This window comes from Rhagoletis zephyria, unplaced genomic scaffold (genome assembly GCF_001687245.7).
Source record: "Rhagoletis zephyria isolate East Lansing unplaced genomic scaffold, Rhagoletis_zephyria_1.1 Rzeph_scaffold_00511, whole genome shotgun sequence".
Taxonomy (NCBI): Eukaryota; Metazoa; Arthropoda; class Insecta; order Diptera; family Tephritidae; genus Rhagoletis; species Rhagoletis zephyria.
The window spans coordinates 42,087-62,689 of record NW_016157595.1 but is presented as its reverse complement, the minus strand read 5'-3'; the positions used below and the strand labels follow the sequence as shown (position 1 = coordinate 62,689).

The window sequence follows — 20,603 nt, the reverse complement described above, 5'->3', positions numbered from 1 at the left end:
TGTATTCGTCTTTAGTTCGGTCGAGGTTAGAATACGCTGTATTTGTTTGGAGACCTTTTCATACAGTTCATGTGAACAGATTGGAGTCTGTTCAGAGGGCTTTTATACGCTTTGCTTTGCGTCCGTTGAAATTTGTAGACCCTATTCCGTCCTATCGTTCTCGTTGTTTGTTGATAAATCTCATGTCCTTAGAGTCCAGGCGTACTTTGTTATCGATGTGCTTTGTCTTTGACATAATTGTAGGCTCTTTAGATTGCTCGCACCTCCTTATGAAAATTCGTTTTAATGTTCCCTCACGTATTCTTCGTTGTAATGAATTGTTTTTTGTGGGTGTTGTTAAAACTGTTTATGATATGAATGCTCCTTTAAGGAGGACTCTCTCCCAATTTAATGCTTATTCTTCACCTTTAGACTTCGATTTTTCTTACTCAAAGTTTACTTTTAAGAATTTACTCATAAGGCACTTGTCATAACGGTTTCCCTTATTCTATGTATATATTTGTCATATAGTCTGTAAGCGTCCTGTTTGTTGATAATAATAATAAATAATAAATAAATAAAATCGCCCGACTATCGTAATTGGCATACGGTCCGCAGCTCATCCATGATAATGATATTGACTATTGAGAATGTACGTTCGCCTGCAGCCTTCGAAAATCGCAGACCAAACAGCCCAAGGGCAAGCTTCGAAACGCATTTTTTTATTGCCTCCAGCATTAGTGAACTCCTTGATATTTATTTTTTTTAGGGATAAATGAAATGACTTTAGGGTGAACACTGGATTCCGTTGGCTTGGTCATGTCGTACGAATGAATACAAACGCTTCAACGCAATACCCGCTGGTGGTAGCAGATTAGGCGGTTACAGCTCAAGGAATATAATGGCCATTCCGCAGTACATACATACATTTATATATAGTTATTCCATAAATTTTTTTACCATTTTTTAAGTACGTAACAAGTAATTAAAACGCAACATTTTTAGCATACAACGATGATGTTTTATTAGATGTTAATTTGTATCTTTATTATTTCGATATGAACAAAAATTAGGTTGTAATTTGCTTACATACATATTTAAATTAATTTCTCAAATAAACGATCTACAAATAATCGCTTCTATATCGACTGCTGAGTGAAAGATCGACCTATCGCGGCAGCCAGTTCAAAAACGCCCTATCTCAAAATCGTTTTCAAGAACGGCCTATTTAAGAATTTGGTTGAAGAACGCCTTTTTACCTTCCTTTTATTAGCTCGAGATGTAACTATGTAATATTGATGCGCCTAAAAGATGCAGCGATTTCTATTCTCAAGTTACATACCTGTTGACAGTACGAATGGCAATTCTAATAGGGAGGTTTTAGTTTTTTAAACTATAATTTTATTTCAGAATTCATTTCAAAAACGCCCTATCTCAGCTGCCGATTCAAAAACGCCTTATATCAGCACATTTTCAATAAATTTTGAAGCGAGATAAGGCGTTTTTTAACCATATTCTGAGATAGGACGTTCTTCAACCAAATTCTGAGATAGGGTATTTTCCAATAAAATTCTGAAATAGGGCGTTTTCGAACTGGCTGCCGAGATAGGTCGATCTTCCACTCAGCAGTCGATATACATATGTTTGTAAGTGTGTAAATGTATTTAAAGTAAGAGTGAATAAGGTTTAAAATTTTTATAAGTCACTTGGGAAAACGTTAGTTCACGCTTTGCTGGAACCATGTCATGTGCTTCATGGAGCGCGTAAAAGGTAAGTGAAGGCGTGAAAAGGCGAAATTATTTTTAAGTTCATTTCTTTATGTTTAATTACAATATAAATATGGGTAAAAGTACAAAACAAATATACATATAAATAAAATACATATGCATGAATGTAAATATGCAGCTAAAAACAAAACAATATTTAAGCTAATACGTAAAATATACATACATATAGGTTTGTGTGATTGATTGCACGAAAAAGCAGATATTATAATTACTTTATTATTTTCTATGTACTTTACTTCTTAGCGGTTACACACAAGTACGAGTACACATAGTACATACACAAGTTAGTATGCATGTACGAGTATATGAATTTAACTTTTGTATATGTAATTAAATTTAAATATTCATAATTCTCATTTACTATTCGTTAGTGCTAAACTCATTACTCGTTTGTATGTATGTATGTATGAATGTAGTAAAAGATTTGGTTCAGTAGCTTATCATCATTCCGTACATTTGATTTTATGTTATTTTAGTTGTGGATATTTCATTCGTTAACTGTTGGTATGCATCCATCCACATATTGTTTATGCGCATGCGCAAATGCATACAGCGCAACAAGACATGTATGCACGCGTGCGCCACGCAAATATCTCATGTACTACGTCCGTATGTAACGAATTGTGCGATTTGGTGCTGTTTGGTGTGTGATGATGACTGGGCGAGTGGATTTGCTGATTTACCAGAAACCAGTGGATTTGCCACCTGGTGGATTTCGTACGCGAATGCACGAACGCGTGACCGACTTGTCCAGCTCCTCTATAAAAATAAATGAAATTTAGTTTTTTTTTACGCCACACATTTCACTCAAATCAAATACTTTACCGCTAACGGAAAACGTTGATTCTTGCATGTTGCGCGTACCTTCGACGTGTCCCCGACCCGACGGTGTGCTCGCCACGGAACCACCAGCACCCGGCCTGGAAGCCAGAAGTGTGCGCGAAATTGGCTCCTGGTAGGGTATTTCGATTTCCAATGCACCCAAGTCCAACTTCTTCAGCCCACCATTCAAGTGTTCCTCATGCGCAGCCTCCTCCCCATTGCGCTCTTCGTTTAGTGCAGCCTTACCTTCTAGCACATCGTAGAGATATGGCGGACGTGTTGGTGTATTGATAAAGCGACCATAGCCCTCAGCCACGCGCACAGCGCCATCTTCTACACAAATGCGTCCACGTACCAAAACTATCTCGGGCACACCATGACATACCATGCCCTCGAAGATGTTGTAATCGCATGCGTGATGATGAGTCTCCCTGGAGATGGTACGTGTGGCGTTTGGATTCCAGATGACGATGTCTGCATCAGAGCCCACAGCAATGCGGCCCTTTTGCGGATAGAGATTGAATATTTTGGCGGCATTGGTACTGGTGACGGCGACAAATCGGCAAGGGTCTAATAGACCTGCGTGTACACCCTTCTCCCAAACGACAGACATGCGATCTTCAACACCATTGACACCGTTGGGAATCTTAGTGAAGTTACCCTTGCCCAGTTCCTTATGCTCCTTGTTGAAGGTGCAATTGTCGCTACCGGTTGTCTGCAGATCATCGCTGTTGAGGATAATTTGAAAAAGCAATTTAGAATTTGTCGTCCATTAAGTGCTGTGGGGAACCATTTTAGGGATTAGTCAAAAGCAAATTGCGGTTAGCTGGCAGAGATTAGTTATAACTGAAACGCACAATGGAGAAAGGCTCAGAAAGACATCAAATTCACAGAAGAGATTATTGAGTAGACAATATCGATTAAAGCTATTTTTGGGCTCTAAAAATTTGGTTTGTTGTTAACTTTACTTGAAAAAAATCTGAGACGTGTGCTTGCGCTGAAGTTGATAGTAAAAATTCCTAGAAGAGGTGCCACAACCTACCTACCAATGGGTGCAGTTAATGGTGGGACTTGGCTTTCTGCGGAAGATAAAAAAATAAAAAGTGAAAAACAATTGATGTTAATGCAAGAAGTGTCATCTCCCGGAGAGGTCGGCTACAGTTTTGTTTTCGCTTAGTTCCAGTTCTCTTCCTAGACACACTAGATGGGTTAATTCGATGATTTTTTAACTATATCCGATTACAAATAGATATCTGTTTTGGAGTAAGGGCACAAACGAAATTATCCACCCATGATTGTTATATATAAGGACTGTCTGATAAGCCAATGACTTTTTGAAAGAAAAGACGCTTCATTTCTTAACATAGTCTTCTTTAAACTCAATACATTAACACCAGCGGTTTTCCCATTATTGAATCCCTTCCAAATACAGCGAAGACGCGATATGTAATTCGTACCCGTAGCAATCCGTGGTACTTGAAAAAAACCTCTTCAATTCGCAAAGTTTCCTCTACATTTTGGCCCTCCAATTAATTCCTATTTTTTGACAAACTTTTGTAACTCGTAATGCAAAGCAAAATTCTATGCAGCTGTACCTCGAAAAAATAAGTCATAGTAGTTTAGAGTTTATGTTTGTCGTTAACTTTTTCGTCGCATCTTTTTGCATGTATTTTTTCCTGGTCAGTTAACATCGAAATCTTGCTAATTAAAAAACCTGATTAATTCGTAAAATATTACTGGTCCCTTGCTATTATGAATTATCGGAATTTCACAAAAAAAAAGCCGTAAGGCCTTAATTGCCTTAAAATAGCCGTCTGCTTCAGTGACGGCCTCTTTCTTCCAGCCAAACCTCGCACCGTTCCATCACGTTTGGAAACAGAAAATAGTCGAACAATGTTGAAGCGGGAAAATATTCTGTGTTGAGCAGCAGTTCGTAGCCCAAGTTAATAATTTTTGCCAAAGCAACTGTGCTGGTCTGCACCCGTGCATTATCTGAGATTGTCTTCTTTCAAAATAAGCACTGACCATCTTATCGTCAGCAACAGCGTTACGTTCAAAGTTACAACGCAGGACATTAAAAAGGTCACTGATTTATCAAACTGTCATCGTATATGTATATATTTGTTTTTCAATAATCAATGAGCCACGACACACTAGTCTTTGTAAACCGTCTGAAACCGGGTTTCCATGGGCGTGAGGAGAAAAGGAGTAGTATATTACCTCAGCAATTTCTTAGAAATCTCTCCTACTAATACAACTACATATATACAGTGTATGTACACAGGTACATAACCGGTTTCAGGCGGGCTCAAAAGACTAGCGTATTTTCGCATGTTGGTCTGGAAAGACTAGTGTGTCGAGGCTCAATAAGATTAGGTTTAGGATGATGGATGTTTCGCATTTCGGAATATCGATTTTTATTAATAACTTGCCCTTGAACCTGAAGATTCTTGACGTAAAAACGTCCTTAAAAACATCAACCTATAAATTTTCTACGGGGGAACTATATATTTTGTTCTAGTTCTTAATAAAGGCATCCGAGAATATTTCAAAATTTTAGAAAATTTTTCGTGGGTTAGAAAAATTTATATTTTTTAACGTAAAACAAAATAAAGATGTGTCCCATGATTTTGATATTTTAAGAACCACCCTAATATGTATACACTTTTCTATGCTTATATGATATGTTATCTAGATCTGGTTCTTATATTTTTGGTACACGACACAAGGATAAAAGATCATATCATTTTATGTGTGGGTTCACAATGAGACTTTTTACTTCTTCTTTTTTTACGATTTGATTTCAACCTACTTAATCATCGGAATTCAAAGAAAGCTACATTTTCAATTTAGGTACAGATATACATTATTTATCCTAGGTATCAAACTAAAATCAGTCTTCCATTGCCCAATGAAAACGGTGCGACAAAAACTAAAAAATTTCATAACACAAAAAAGAAATTGCGTTTTTTACTTTTTCCTTTGAACGTCAGGGTGTTTTTAAATGACTTTGAAATTTCAGCTATAGACAAGGCGAATTCATATAAGGTGGTAGCGGTTGAACAAAAACAAAAACTTACATGTACATATTTTGTTTTTGCTTTCGGTACACAAATGTCAAATTTCAGCTATTCTTCGTTCAAGGAAGAACAGGGAAAGAAAATTTCAACACCCTCACTTTCTCACTCACTTATAAGAAATTTTGACACATGTGTACCGAGGCGAATCAAATTATATATTATATAAAAAATTAATTTAAAAAATTCAGTGCAAGTAAAATAACAGTAAGGGTATCAAATAAAAGAGAAAATTTTCTAAAATTGAAAAATACTTTCTCTCTATCTAGTTCGCATGCATGAAAATGTATTAAAAATGTCCTTTTAATTAATTCGGTTTTATTATAAAATAATACATTTAGTTTTTCTCAATTATTCAAAATTTTTTATATTCTTTGATACCCATATTGTGATTCTACATTACACTGCATTTTCTAAATAATTTTTGGAATCAATCATATTCTTGAAATTTCCAAGTCCTTTAAAAAGTCCTGACATCAGATCACACACACACATTTGGCCTTAGCAAAACTGGCTGTCACACGATGTTAAGCAGGGATCACGTGATTTGTACAATTTGGCAGTTACAGAGTCGGGTTGTTTGGACATTTTATATTGAGCTGATATAAATTTCTAGACAACACCCCTCTGTGGCTGCCAAAATGTACAAATGTACAAATCCCTACTTTATGCGATGTAAATGAACATCTTACGGTGAACGAAATGAAGTATGTCTACTCCATCACCATTGATCAACAATTTTTTGATAGATAGATGATTGATTGATAGATGTATAGAACTTTTCAGGCCAAAGCAAGCAAAGAAGTCTAAGTTCGAATGATACCGCATGTTTATACTGGTAAGACTTAAACCAATTTCAATATTCAATTTTTAAAACCACATACAAGCGTTTCGATTGAGAATATTCAGACAAAATTAGTTTCCTCATTCCATTGACAATTTAAAACTATAAGACTTTGGTCATTATTATTCGTAACAGCTTTTGGTATTATTTTGCCTTTTTTTTGCCCAGTGTTCTTCAGGCAGAGGTCTTTACCATCAAAGCCTGGCGGCGGTCAAAGCACTTGGCTCTGCAAATATCATCCCCAGCATAATAAAACAATGCAGATGAACCGTATGGCTTTAGCTGATAGGCATTTCGTTGAACTGATATGGGTGTCAGGGCACAGAAGAATACACGGCAGCGAGAACCGGTCGGCTATGGATATCTCAGTCGCAAAAGAGGTTCTATACCTCTCAGCTATATCAAGGGCCACATCTCTCACCACTGAAAAGAGTTGGCTGATTGTAGGTTGAACAAGAGGGATTTGTCTGGACTAACTGCAATTTTCACATAGAACTGGGCTCTGGGAACCCACGCTGCAAATTTAAGACTGGAGCAAAACACTTGTTGTCGCATCTGTAATCTACCAGTTTCAGAAGAAACGGTAGGACTAAAATTAGGTTTTTAGGTGAATCTTTCTGTGGCTATCTTACAGACATAAGAGATATTAACCCACTACAACTTCATAGTTTCTTAAGCTCCACGAGCTGGATCTTAGAGAAATAACCAACTTCTGTCGTTTTCTTGTGATCGTTTCTTTTCCAGGTTAAATTGGGAGTTTAGGTTTAAAACGGCAAGTGCTAATTGAAGTATTTAAACTCGCTGCATTCATCAACCAACCAATCATGGCTACCATTTGCTGGGCGTTCCCACGACAATCGGGTCCACGTAACTGGAACGACTCAAATTCATATTTGGCCAAAAACTGTCACTCCTACATCATTATCCAAAAACTCTTTGAGGAATTTGTATGCTGTTACAACAACAATAGCCATAACAACCATTTTCTGGGATAGCGATGGAGTTCTTTTAATTCATTACTTGCCTACAGGTACTACGGTGAACGGCTTACTTCGTGAGCCACCAAATCCAGTCGTACAGAAGAAAACTGGCTCATTGCACTACTCGGGTAGCAAGGGATGCCTTAAAAGCTACGGAAGTCACAGAAACTAACCACCCACACTGCAATCCGAATCTTGACTCAATGGTTTTTTCTCCTTTCAAATAAAAAAAAAAAGCAGCTGCGGAGACGAAGAGTTTCGGAAGACAATGAGATGCAGGTAGCCNTATATCTTGGTAACCGCTGCACAAATTTCTTCCAAACTTGGCACAGTTGTTAGTCTTGCTACAGCATACCAAATGGCCGAAAATTTTTGAAATCGGACAATAACCACGCCTACCTCCCATATAACGGTAATTTGGAGAAATACGAATTCTTCAATAAATCAATAAATATTAAAGCTAATTTACTCAGAATTGATGCTTGCAACAATTCTTTACCAAGAAATACGTTTGTGATAAAGTTTTGGAAAATGGGCGTGGCACTGCCCACTTTTGATCACATATATGTATCTCGGTAACCGTTCTACCAATTTGTACTAAACTCGGTATGATTAATGTGCTTGCCACATAGAAGCAAAACATTGAAAATTATTGGAATCAGATTCAAATTACTACCCCTTTTCATATAACGGCAAATTTCAGAAATGCTTGAAACTTCAATATTTCGAAATTTAAGGACGCTAATTTACTCAAAATTGATGCTGGCAACAATTCTTTACCAAGAAATACGTTTGTGATAAAGTTTTGGAAAATGGGCGTGGCACTGCCCACTTTTGATCACATATATGTATCTCGGTAACCGTTCTACCAATTTGTACTAAACTCGGTATGATTAATGTGCTTGCCACATAGAAGCAAAACATTGAAAATTATTGGAATCAGATTCAAATTACTACCACTTTTCATATAACGGCAAATTTCAGAAATGCTTGAAACTTCAATATTTCGAAATTTAAGGACGCTAATTTACTCAAAATTGATACACACCGGCTTACCATGTAGCGGTACCTGCGCCGGGTATTTAATGTTCGGCTCCGCCCGAACTTAGACTTTCTTACTTGTTGAGAAATTATTTTTCCGTAGCATAAAGGCATTGTATATACATACATATTGACGATGTGAGAACTGTATTTCACTTGAGGGGGCCTACATTGAAAAAGAATTTTAAGTAAAAATATTCCCTGCATTAATATCAATTTTCCTTCTAATTCCGTTTAGTGATGTTGGTATTGTTCTTCAAAAGAATAAGTCTTATTGTACTAATTTTAAATAAATAATGAAAATATAAAACATAAAACCTTCGGCTGCGAACTTTACAGCCGTCCCTCGAATGTATGCCTATTCTTTTCTAAATTCTGTAAGACTATTATATAATAAATATTCAACCATGTAAAGATCTCTGTACGAAGCATGCTTGAGATGTCAAATCGACAAAGGCTCGTCTGCACCCTTTTTAACCGACTTCCAAAAAAGGAGGAGGTTATCAGTTCGTCGGAATATTTTTTTTTTTTTTTTATGTATGTTACCGCATAACTTTGGACCACGTCAACCGATTTCGATAATTATTTTTGCATCGGAAAGGTAGTGTCTCAGAGGTGGTCCCATACTAATCTGGTTAAGATCCGATCAGTGGATCATGAGATATATATATATATATATTTTTTTATATGAGAGTTGAAGTCGGTTTTTTTTTGCTAAAAATTATTAGTTTATAGCAAGTATTGATTTATTTATGTTGTTGACCAGAAAAGTCAAAACAAAAGTTCAGTCAGGCAGGGTAATGCAATAATTTCGAAAAGTCAATCAAACAACACAATTTCGAAAAATAAATTACATAATTTCTGTCAGAGCATGCATGTAAAGCGACTTTTGAAAGTCATTTTTCAAAACACACATATTCGCCAACAAACGCTTCACATGGAAACGTGGAGTACTTTAAAGTTAATTTTCAAAACCAATTTGTACTCTTTCTATTATTATATGGTAGGCCCAGGAAAAGTGCTGTTTCGACTGGGTCGGGCTAGAGGGACCCGTCTGAAGTACTGTTTTGCGGCATGTATGTATGTAGCTTTAAGGGGCATTTAAGGATTTCCTTTGTCATATGAATTGGAACCAGGCTATGAGGAAATTATATATTTTTAACCGACATCAAAAAATAGAAGAAAGGGTATTAATTCATGGGAATATATCGTCACCTTAACTTAGTCAGACTTAGCATAGTATGGTTTGGAGGCGTCGATATGTATGTATATATATTTTTTAAAGAATATCTTTGGACCACCTGAACTGTTTTCGATAATTTGTCTTTTTAGCGGAAACGTCGTACCCCAAGGGTGGTCCCATAGTTCGTTAAGAAGTAACGGTATTCCTAAATTTTTATACATATGTATAAGCATTGAATCGGCTGTATTTTTTGCTTAAAATTTACTTATTCTTTTTTGGGGATAACTACTTTCCGCTGTATAAAGGTAAATATAGATATTTGCTCAAAAAGTCTGGCAAATAACCAACTCGAAAAAGTTCTATACAACTAAAAAGAAACACCCATTATTTATTGCCATGAAATACTTACTAAGCCAACGACTTCATCAATTGCCTTGGCGTTTCGGCCGATTCACGTATTGGTGGACTTGTAATGTAATACAAACGATCCTGCTGACGAACACCATTCATTGAGCGACCAATTGAGCTGGTCAAAGTCTCACCGAATACAACATAGCCGCTACGACGAGCGCGTCCAATAATTTCCGCAGATGATTTCGAAGTGATGCGCGTCACATAGAGCGGCGTTTTCATCTGAGTAGCCGCCATTCAAATGGCATTTAAGCGTTGATGGGTGAATATTTGCGGGTGGTTGGTTAGCATGTGTGTGAGTGAGCGTGAGAAAGAGAATACAAAAAAAATAGACAAAACCAAACGAGACAAACAAACAAACAAACAAAATGGTTAGGCAAATTACAAACAATTAAATGGGTTAATTGCAGCAGCGTATAATTAATGACATACATAAATGTTGATTAGGCATAATTACGTACATATGCACATACGAACGATTTAAATTTCTATATAGACATGTGTTTAGTAAATGCCTATACATACATATTGATCATTAGATATTGAATGGGTGTCAAAATGTTAGCGTTCCGAGGAAATGAGTTCTAAGCCAAAGTGCATGCAATGGTTGTATTAGTAAAGTGCACTTTGAATCAAACAAATTGCAACAACAAATATTTAAGTGAGGTTAACTCTTTTTCCAACTTTGTTAGTTTTTCATTAACCCTCCCTTCTGTACGCCCTTCAAAACTTACTTCGCCAAAAGCTTCATCATAAACTCGGGTGTCGTTCGATCGGGACGCAGCGGTGGACTGAGCACATGTGCCGCTGCATGTTGGAAGCATTCATGCCAATAGTGCGCGCCATCGGTGCCAAGCGCCGCAGCCAGAGTTTCACCGTAAATACCCTGATTCTTGTAGCGGTTGCGGGCACGGGCCACTTCAATGCCCGCCGATTTACTCATTACATGCACTACATACAATGGACAATCGGACTATGCGAAGTCGAGGAGGAACACGGGTTGTGGGATATTGGTGTGGAAGTGGTGTTTGATGCATCGGTTTGTATATTTGCATTGTGTAAATGTTGGGTGGTCGGGAGATGTATGTGCAAAAGGTAACAAGTACAAATAAAAATGGAAAATAAGAAAATAATAAAAAAATAGTAAAATTTTATATAAAAGTAAATAATAGAGGCTTAAATATGAGCAAAAAATTTTGAAAATTTAAACCACAAACATCCATTGACCTGTATAGCTAACAAATGTACATATTTACACACGAAATTTAGCGGAAAAAGCCACACCTCTTTTAGGTAGAAAATAGGTAAACCTCAAATTATTAATTTCGAACTATAATGAGAAACGTATTAACTTAAAGCACTCCCATTTTTTACAAATTCAAAAATTCTCTTCTAACGAAAGCTAACGGAAGGACTAAAGCTGATGTCAGATAAAACGCTTGCTTCGCGTTGGGTGACAGATTCGCTTTGACAGATAAGCTGCAGAGCGAAGCGAATGAAAGAAAGATGGCCAAATCCCATCTAGAACATTCGCACTGGCGTTGGCGTTTGCGTTGATTTGTTTTTAAGTTGGCCATCTTTCTTCTGCATTTGAGTGCATGTATTCATAGTCAGCTGCTGAAGCAACGCCATGCCAGCGCGGCACCAAAGTTCTATGTGGACGGGCCCTTAGCTCCTTGGTGGAGGTCCGAACTTAGTACCCTTTGGACACTGGTGAGAAAGTATTTTAAAATAGCTATTTAATTGTGCGGATCTTCTAAAGATCTACAAGAAAGCCGTACGTGNGGACGGGCCCTTAGCTCCTTGGTGGAGGTCCGAACTTAGTACCCTTTGGAAACTGGTGAGAAAGTATTTTAAAATAGCTATTTAATTGTGCGGATCTTCTAAAGATCTACAAGAAAGCCGTACGTAGTGAGAAAATAAAATCATGACGGAACCTCTGCAGTAGAGTCGAGAGCTCCAGTGAGACAACAAGGCTAAGGAAGGTCCTATCCAAGGTTTGTGTAACCCAGGGACTCATTAAAAGGGACGCTGGGGAGTGGACTCAATGTGAATAGAAATCTCTCAAAATATTATTACAGGCTCACTTCTCTGCGGTCGACGATCCAGGTACTCCACCTCGCGCTACCTGCAACATGCATCACAGGAGGCGGTAGCCGTGGAAGAGAATTGGAGTCGCCATCCAGACTGCTCCTTTAGCTCCTTTCCGTAGTATAAGTCTGTGGATAGCAGTTTTCCTGCGATGTTGCAGAAGGCGGGTCAGAAGACCAGGGGCTGGCTCTGTAACATTTTTGAAGGCTTCTAAAAGCTGACCTACCTTCCAACGAATAGGAGAACTTACTGTTAGTAAAAATGAGCAGAAGTGGTCTGGCATACCCCAAGGCCCATTAGCCAAACATAATTTCTTCCAAAGACCTGGGAGAGGTGAATAGACATATGCATCAAATAAAACGTAATGTGGTGCACGTTCTTAAAACCACAACATGCTTACATAAAAAGAAGATCTGTAGATACCGCCTTACACAATTCGTGTTGCGTGTCTTTCTGGACATAGCGGGGTATTGAATAGCAAACGCGTTTCGACGCAGTGGCATAAAACGACAAAACCGGTTAATAGAGGTACGCGACAAGGGGGTATATTATCGCCGCTACTATGGTTTCTGCATATGAGCCAAGCAATAAGGGAGAAAGTATCATCTTTGAGCAATCGAAGCAGGGTGACTCTCCAGCTGGAGCAAAGCGCCAATATCCTCGAAATAATACTTGGAGCAAGCTATCGTGCCGCCTCAAGGTGACGAAAAGGAGAAAGAAGGCAGCAGAGGTATTCTATGCGTGCAAAATAATGCTGGGCTACATATAGGGCCTATTGCCTTCTTGTGCTCACTGCATCTTCACTGCCGATACTTTTGCGTGAGATATTGGTTTGGTGGACCGCAATGGAAAAGAAAACATTTCTTAAACAAACAGAAAGTATATACATATATGCTATCAATGATCGACACGATAGGGGCACTTAGATCTTCGCCAATGGCAGCACTTTACACCTTCTTGCATCTCTTGCCTGCGCGCCTATGAGCCAAGAAAAATACTCAAATACTGCGTCTAGGCTCTATGCTACGGGTCAGTTTGTGTTTAGGTTCTAAGCGGACTGATTAACTACATGAACACGGATCTGCAATTTGGGACGAACCTCGAAGCCACTATAGTCTGGCTCGGTTATTGTATACAGATGGGTCGAAGATGGAAAAAGGCGTCTGAGTGGACCTGGTTCTCAAAAAATCCCATCAGCTGCCGGACTGAAGCATCGTAGCGAATAAATAGGTAAATCTGTATATCGACAGTCAGGCTGCGATAAAGTACTACTATCGCACAGCACTTTCTCAAGAAGTTTGGCGGAGTGCAGGGCAGCTCTGGCTTTGCTTCATACTGATACAACCGTACAATGTAGTGGGTTCTGGGAAACCGGCGTCACGGGCAACGAAGATACCGACAGGCTTGTCGAAGAAGACGCTCTGTCTGAAATTATGCTGATAGAAGGAAGTACCGATTTACTACCAAGCAGGGGCGGATCCAGCGAGGGGGGTTTTGGGGGATAAACTACGTGTCAGTCAGTGGGGGACCCACGAGGGGTGTTTTAGTACATAGACGCCATATTATACATACATATGCGCCATATTAAATCACACCCCGTGCGTNCCCCCCCCCCCGCTGGATCCGCCACTGCCACCAAGCGATTATACAGAGTTCCACCTGTCCATGATCTGGAAGAAGCAGAAGGTGTGAACCAAAAAACAATGCTGCAGTGTTCGGGACTATGTGCATAGCGTATAACATAAAGCTCAGGAAGCTTCTCCTATCTCTCAAAAGGGCGTCGCACGCTTTTAAATTGGCTCTGGTGAATAATAAGATCCGTAGGATGCAGAAAGAAAGGAGTGACAGTGCAACACATCTGTCCATGCGAGTGTAATGCCCTTAGCAGACAGCGGATTAGTCTACTGGGAGCTTACATATGGCAGCTACTTATATAAAAAAAATAAAAAAATCGTTAAAAAATTAGCGTCGCATCCATACACAGATGACACACATATGTATGTATGCATATATGACGTTTCTTAAGCTGATGACACATAAAACTTTAGCTTCCTTTTACGTGACAGATTCGCTTTGACAAATAAGATGAATTGTATGAAAATGCACAAAGCATGCCACATAGATCATTGAAGCTGCAGCGCGAAGCGAAAAGATGGCCAACTCCCATCTTTTTACGCGCTTTGACAATTAGCGGGTTTAATATTTATTTTGTTTCGTCCAAATTCAAGTTTTCATGTAGAAACATAAAACTTAATTCTTCTTCTTCTTCTTTTTTGGCGCTGTAACCGCCTAAGAGATTTTGGCCGAGTTCAGCAAAGCACGCCAGTCGTTTCTCCTCTGTGCCAACTGACGCCAATTGGAAACGCCAAGTGAAGCCAAGTCCTTCTCCACCTGATCTTTCCATCGCAGACGGGGCCTCCCTCTTCCTTTGCTACCATCAGCGGTTAATTACATTGCTGATATTTTTAAAGCAAAATATATAAAATCCCCAGCAATTTTGACGAGTAAAAAAGCAGTACAAAATTGTTTTCTTGGCGTTGATTGTGGCATACCTTTTGCATCTGGCGCTTTGCTGATAAAGTTATAAATATCACGCAAAGCCACAAAGTTTTATCTGGCATCAGCTCTAGGCCTGAACGACATTTCCTTGATTTTTTTCAAGGCCTCCAGGTAGTTGTAGAAATTTTGGGTACTAAAAAGGCGGGGTATATTTTAAATGTAAACTTGTCAGTTCCAAACCAGATTATATTGGCATCTAAGCAAAGATCACTTAATTTTTCGTCGCTGCCCGTTTCGTTAAATTTCGGCTGGATATAGCTTTAGAGGGGAAGATTTATATCACGTTTATCAATCTTTTTGAGTTTCAGTATGATTATAAACTGATTTCTGAATACTATTACACTTCCACAGCAAAATGTAGGACTTAAAAAACTTGTCAGTCAGGGCTTTGGGGATATGCTTTATATTAATAAGTTCACTTTTTCTAAATATCCGAGAATGAATTCTGTCACCACGACACCCTGTGCGACAGGTCGTATGAGTTACCTTCAGAAACTTTTTTTCGATGCTCCCATAGAGTGTGGATAGCGTATCCGCTCTTTTACCCCTTTTTTAATTAAACGATTATCCTAGCAGTGTTCGCATATAATACAATATTGTACATACATATCGCTCGCTTAGAATAAAAAGTTGTTAAGTCCATTTTTTTTTTAATTTTACAGGAGAGTAAAAACCTTCTCATAGCTATTTCCGGCAAGTATTTCGCAAAAGTTTAAACACAACACAAATGTAGGTATTTATTTTAAATAACAAAACTTATTTTATTTTCTGTTGTACACAATTTGAGAAAAGTTTGAATAATAAAATTTTCTATTTGATTGACGAACCACAAAAATCACATAAATCTAAAATTTCCAAAATTACAAAGTTGAAATGAACACAGTACAATAAAAGGTAATAACACAAATACAGACCCTACAATACTCCCCCTTCTAGAGAATTAATGTTGTGACTGTACCGGACCGTTATCCTTTACCTCACATTCAAGATTTTAACATGAATCTCAGAAATAAGTATATATTTTCGAAATTAGATTTGGTAAGGGCCTACCACCAAATTCCAATGGCAGAAGAGGATATCTATAAAACTGCAATAACGACACCTTTCGGTATGTTTGAATTTATACGAATGCCTTTCGGACTAAGAAATTCAGCGCAAACTTTTCAAAGATTTATTAATGAAGTAGTTAGTGGTTTAGATTTTGTTTTTACATATATTGATGATCTATTGGTTGCAAGTGAAAATGAAGAACAGCATTTTAAAGATCTCCGTATACTTTTCCAACGCCTAACAGAGTACGGGTTAAATATCAAACCAAGTAAATGTACTTTCGGTGTAACAAGTGTTGACTTTTTAGGACATAATATTTCTGGGGCAGGAATTAGACCCTCTGATGAAAAAGTGATAGCAATTCGTAGTTTTGAACGTCCTAAATCTATTAAACAGGCGCAGAAATTTATAGGTATGGTTAATTATTACCATCGATATGTACCAAAATTAGCTGAGTTTACGGCAGTTATCTACGATTTAATCAATCGAACAACTAAGAAACGTGACAAGTCCTTAATTTGGGATGACACAACTAATAAAGCCTTTGAATGTATTAAAGAAAAGTTTGCGTCTACGATATTGTTAAATCATTTTAACAAAGATGCCAAACTCTCTTTAAATGTAGATGCATCTAATACGGCAATTGGTGGTGTCATACATCAAACGTTTGATAACAAATCAGAGCCACTAGCTTTCTTTTCTAAGAAACTTTCTCCATCCGAAGTTAAGTACAGTGCATTTGACAGAGAGTTGCTAGCTATTTATTTGAACATTAAACATTTTCGCTATCTTTTAGAAGGACGACAGTTTACAGTTTTTACGGATCACAAGCCTTTGATATATGCTTTGAGTTCAAAAACCGAACGTAGTCCGAGACAAACTAGACATATGGAATTCATTGCACAATTTACTAATGACATACGATATATTAAAGGACAGGAGAACATTATAGCTGACACATTATCTCGAGCTTTCGAAGTTGATGCAATTAAGGGTACAGAACTGAATTTCAAAGTTTTACAAAATGAACAAGAACAGGACGAGGAATTAAACACATTAAAATCTGGAGACACATCACATAACCTTAAATTAATTCAAATTCCACTTTTAAATTTTAATATTTGGTGTGAAATGACAGGTGAGAATCCTAGGCCATTTGTTCCAAATTGTTTACGCAAGACAGTGTTTAATATGCTACATGGCATTACACATCCTGGTACAAAAGCTACACGTCGTCTAATTATTAAAAAGTACTATTGGCCAAAAATGCACAAAGAAATTAATATTTGGTCAAAAGAATGTATAAATTGTCAAAAATCGAAGGTTAATCGTCACACAAAATCTCCAGTAATTAAAATTCCGATTCCCAAAAGTAGATTTGATCATATTCATTTAGATATTGTTGGACCTCTTCCTGTATCGAAAGGACATCGTTACATTTTAACAATAATTGACAGGTTCACGCGTTGGCCCGAGGCATATGCATTAAAGGACATTTCAGCGGCAGTGGTTGCAAATAAATTTTTTAGAGAATATGTTTCACGTTTTGGGGTACCGTTAAAAATCACATAAATCTAAAACCTGGCAGGATCGCCAAATGTAGGTATTTATTTTAAATAACAAAACTTATTTTATTTTCTGTTGTACACAATTTGAGAAAAGTTTGAATAATAAAATTTTCTATTTGATTGACGAACCACAAAAATCACATAAATCTAAAATTTCCAAAATTACAAAGTTGAAATGAACACAGTACAATAAAAGGTAATAACACAAATACAGACCCTATAACAAAGCAAAACAAACGGATACGATCTGTATTAAAAGATTTCGTATTATTTTGGCCTTGTCGGATTTTGGGTGCCTATTTTAGACTTAGCCAAATTTTCTTTCATTGAATATAAACGAGAAAAAAATAAAGCAAGTTCTTTTATCTTTTTCGAAACGATGCATTTTTAATATCTATAAGTTTCATAAAAAGTGGACTTAGTAACTTTGCACTCTAAGCTAACGATATATATCCTATTTAGTGTTAAACACTTTAAGCTAGGTGAACCAACGTGTCGGATGAGCAATATTTTGTATTTTACTTTTAGCGAATATAACAATTAATTTTAATTCACTAAATAAATAAATATGTGGTACTAAAGGCATTACAAATTAACCGTAAGAAAAAAATTTTAATATGTATGTACATATAAAAAATATGTAAGTGCAAAAAAAACTTTCAAATAAGTGATAAACGGTTTTATAAAAATTTCTCAAGGACCCATTTGTACGGGTAAAAATAAACCTATATATAGATAATCTCATGCCATGACCATTTCTACAATTTGGATTTACACTAAATTCAAATGAAATATCATCATTCTCACAGAACTTGACCGATCCGTAATGTGTAAATATATACATACAAATGTATGTTTTATGTATGCGTTGTTTGTGTAGTGATTTGTTCAATATTTATGTATGTGAACATTTAATGTTCAATAAATGCGTGTAACTACGAGCATGATAAAAACATAGCAAGGTAGAACCGTTCTCTCAATTTGTCGGCCATGATTTTTTTTTAAGTTTGCCAACATTTTAAGATCATATAAAAGTGAAAGTAAAAAATTGAAATTGTTCGAAATTGTTGTTGCTTGAGATTGAAAATGAAAATGTGTGTGTGAGTTTCTACCTTACTATATTTTTATCATGACTACGAGTACTTAGAACAAAATTATCAGTGCAGTCGAATTAACCAAAACACATACCTGATGTGCCAGAATACAGGCACGATTCACTGCTTCAGCTTCCACTTCCTCTTGCCGCGAGAGTTCATGACCCTCTGGACCAGTTATACCGGCGGCCAACAATTTTTGCACATTCTTAGCAATAATATCACCATTCTCAGCGTGCACCTAACAAAAAATAAATGCTAGTTTAGCTAGGCATTGGCTAACAATTACAAGCAAATACCTGCGCCACACCATTCAGTGAACGTATACGCTCGAAAGCATCCAACAATTCGGAATCATTCAACTGATAGAGACCCTTGTAGGCCATGAACATTTTAAAAGAATTCACGCCCAACTCTTCGCACATAATTTTCATTTCCTCGGCCACAGATTTGGACCACCAAGTGATACCTACATGGAGCGCATAATCACAGCAAACTTTGGGGTCAGCCCAAGCGCGCCATTTGTCGTAGGCTTCAACCAGAGACTCGCCCTTGTCGGGTAGCACGAAGTCGACTGTGCATTAAAATTGAATTACTCGTATATACATATACTTTCTTTCTTTATTTTCATAATAGTATTTTGTGGTATTAAATAATACTCACTAATGGTGGTGGTGCCACCGGCTACAGCCGCTTTGGTGCCATGATAGAAATCATCTACTGCCACACAACCGCCAAATTTCAACTGCATATGGGTGTGTGGATCAATGCCACCAGGCAACACCAACTTATTAGCAGCATCCACTATGCGTACGCCACCGGGCACAACAATCTCAGAGGCGGGGCCCACAAATCTATTGAAAATTTCAAAGGCACACATTAGCAATAAAAAAAAACACTCTTATAATAAATAATCACTTGATTATGCCATCTTCAATGTAAATATCAGCCTTGAATGACTTGTCGTGATTTACGATGTGTCCATTCTTGATATAGACGCGATTCTGAGAGCTCTGAAATGTTGAAATATTGTTATTGAGAAGGAGTATCTACAACATTTTGCATTAATTGTACTTACCTGCAGATGTATAGGCACCTTCTTGACGGGCTTTGGACTTGTCGCCATGTTGTTCAGAATTTAGCTGAAAAACGAAAGGAAACATTTATTTAGTTGAGTTAATTTTGAAAAACGAAGTAAAAAGTATTCAATATGATTATTACATAGAAATAGGCCTATAAATATTAATTGACATCTTTTGGAAAGTTTGTACTTTTTGCCGGAATTTATGCGATGTGCACATTGCGGGCCAATGCACTATTTCATTTCTACAAGCTTATATTTAACTTGCTATGTACATACAGTGTCTCAAACGAGTGTTCACGTGTTGATTTTTTTTGTTAAATATATATTCACAATATATATCCATTTCACTTATGAAAAATCAGATTTGACTTTTAAATATACATATATATATATATATTCGTAAGAAAGCTTTTTTTACGTCTCGTTCTTTTGGCTACCATATGCAAAATTTATTTTGATACCCATATTAAATTATTTAATTTAACCTGTTGACCTTTAAAAATATTTCTTTAATTAAGCTTTCTTAAATCTTTCTTGTTCGATACACATACTAAAATACTTTTGTTACTATAATCGACGATGCACAGTGTTTCGACTATATGGAGGCAGATAGAAAAAAGTTATGATANCCAAGCCGGAGACATGTAGATTGGAATTTTTTTATCATGCAAGTTCGACCCATTCGCGAAAATGTTACTGGAATCTCTACTCAGAGGCAGCGAATATCACATGAGTTAGTAGTTAGAGTCTAAAACGAAATATTCTGGAACTAGTTACTTCAAATTACAATCGACTTTTTAATACAAAAGTAAAATTTTAATTTGTCCCATGCTCATAAATGTTTGTATTTGGAAAGTGAGCAAACTAAAAGATAACTTTTATCACTATATGAACTGATAAGTGCGAAATAAAAGCGAAAAGGTAAACCATTCAATATTTGTATGTGTATTTATACTCTATATGTATATATAAACTGTATTTATAAATCCAAGCCAATGGTAAATAATGTCTGATAGTAAAAGTGCGAATAATC

General features: G+C 37.0%; 1 protein-coding gene across 3 annotated transcripts; it reads right to left on the bottom strand.

Moving 5' to 3' along the window:
• Nucleotides 1–2,002: 2,002 nt before the first annotated feature.
• On the bottom strand, nucleotides 2,003–19,649 carry CRMP (Collapsin Response Mediator Protein). 3 transcript variants are annotated; one of them, XM_017612189.1, is made up of 8 exons: nucleotides 19,565–19,649; nucleotides 19,405–19,499; nucleotides 19,150–19,340; nucleotides 18,786–19,060; nucleotides 18,581–18,727; nucleotides 10,859–11,097; nucleotides 2,592–3,316; nucleotides 2,003–2,525 (listed from the first exon to the last, which is right to left on the bottom strand). In XM_017612189.1, the coding sequence occupies exons 1-8, from the start codon at nucleotides 19,610–19,612 to the stop codon at nucleotides 2,446–2,448; spliced, it is 1,800 nt and encodes a 599-aa protein (XP_017467678.1). In that variant the 5' UTR covers nucleotides 19,613–19,649; the 3' UTR covers nucleotides 2,003–2,445. The 3 variants fall into 3 exon arrangements, with proteins under 3 accessions (XP_017467678.1, XP_017467680.1, XP_017467679.1); XM_017612191.1 differs by having other exon boundaries at nucleotides 2,631–3,316; XM_017612190.1 differs by lacking the exon at nucleotides 10,859–11,097 and adding an exon at nucleotides 10,123–10,346.
• Between the last annotated feature and the right edge of the window lie 954 nt (nucleotides 19,650–20,603).

Excerpts from the sequence above, each read along its gene's own strand:
- CRMP (XM_017612189.1), bottom strand. The coding sequence starts at position 19,612 with ATGGCGACAAGTCCAAAGCCCGTCAAGAAGGTGCCTATACATCTGCAG. Across the intron at positions 19,061-19,149 it reads CGGTGGCACCACCACCATTA|TCGACTTCGTGCTACCCGAC; the intron begins GTGAGTATTATT and ends TTTAATGCACAG. Across the intron at positions 18,728-18,785 it reads CACTGAATGGTGTGGCGCAG|GTGCACGCTGAGAATGGTGA; the intron begins GTATTTGCTTGT and ends ATTTTTTGTTAG.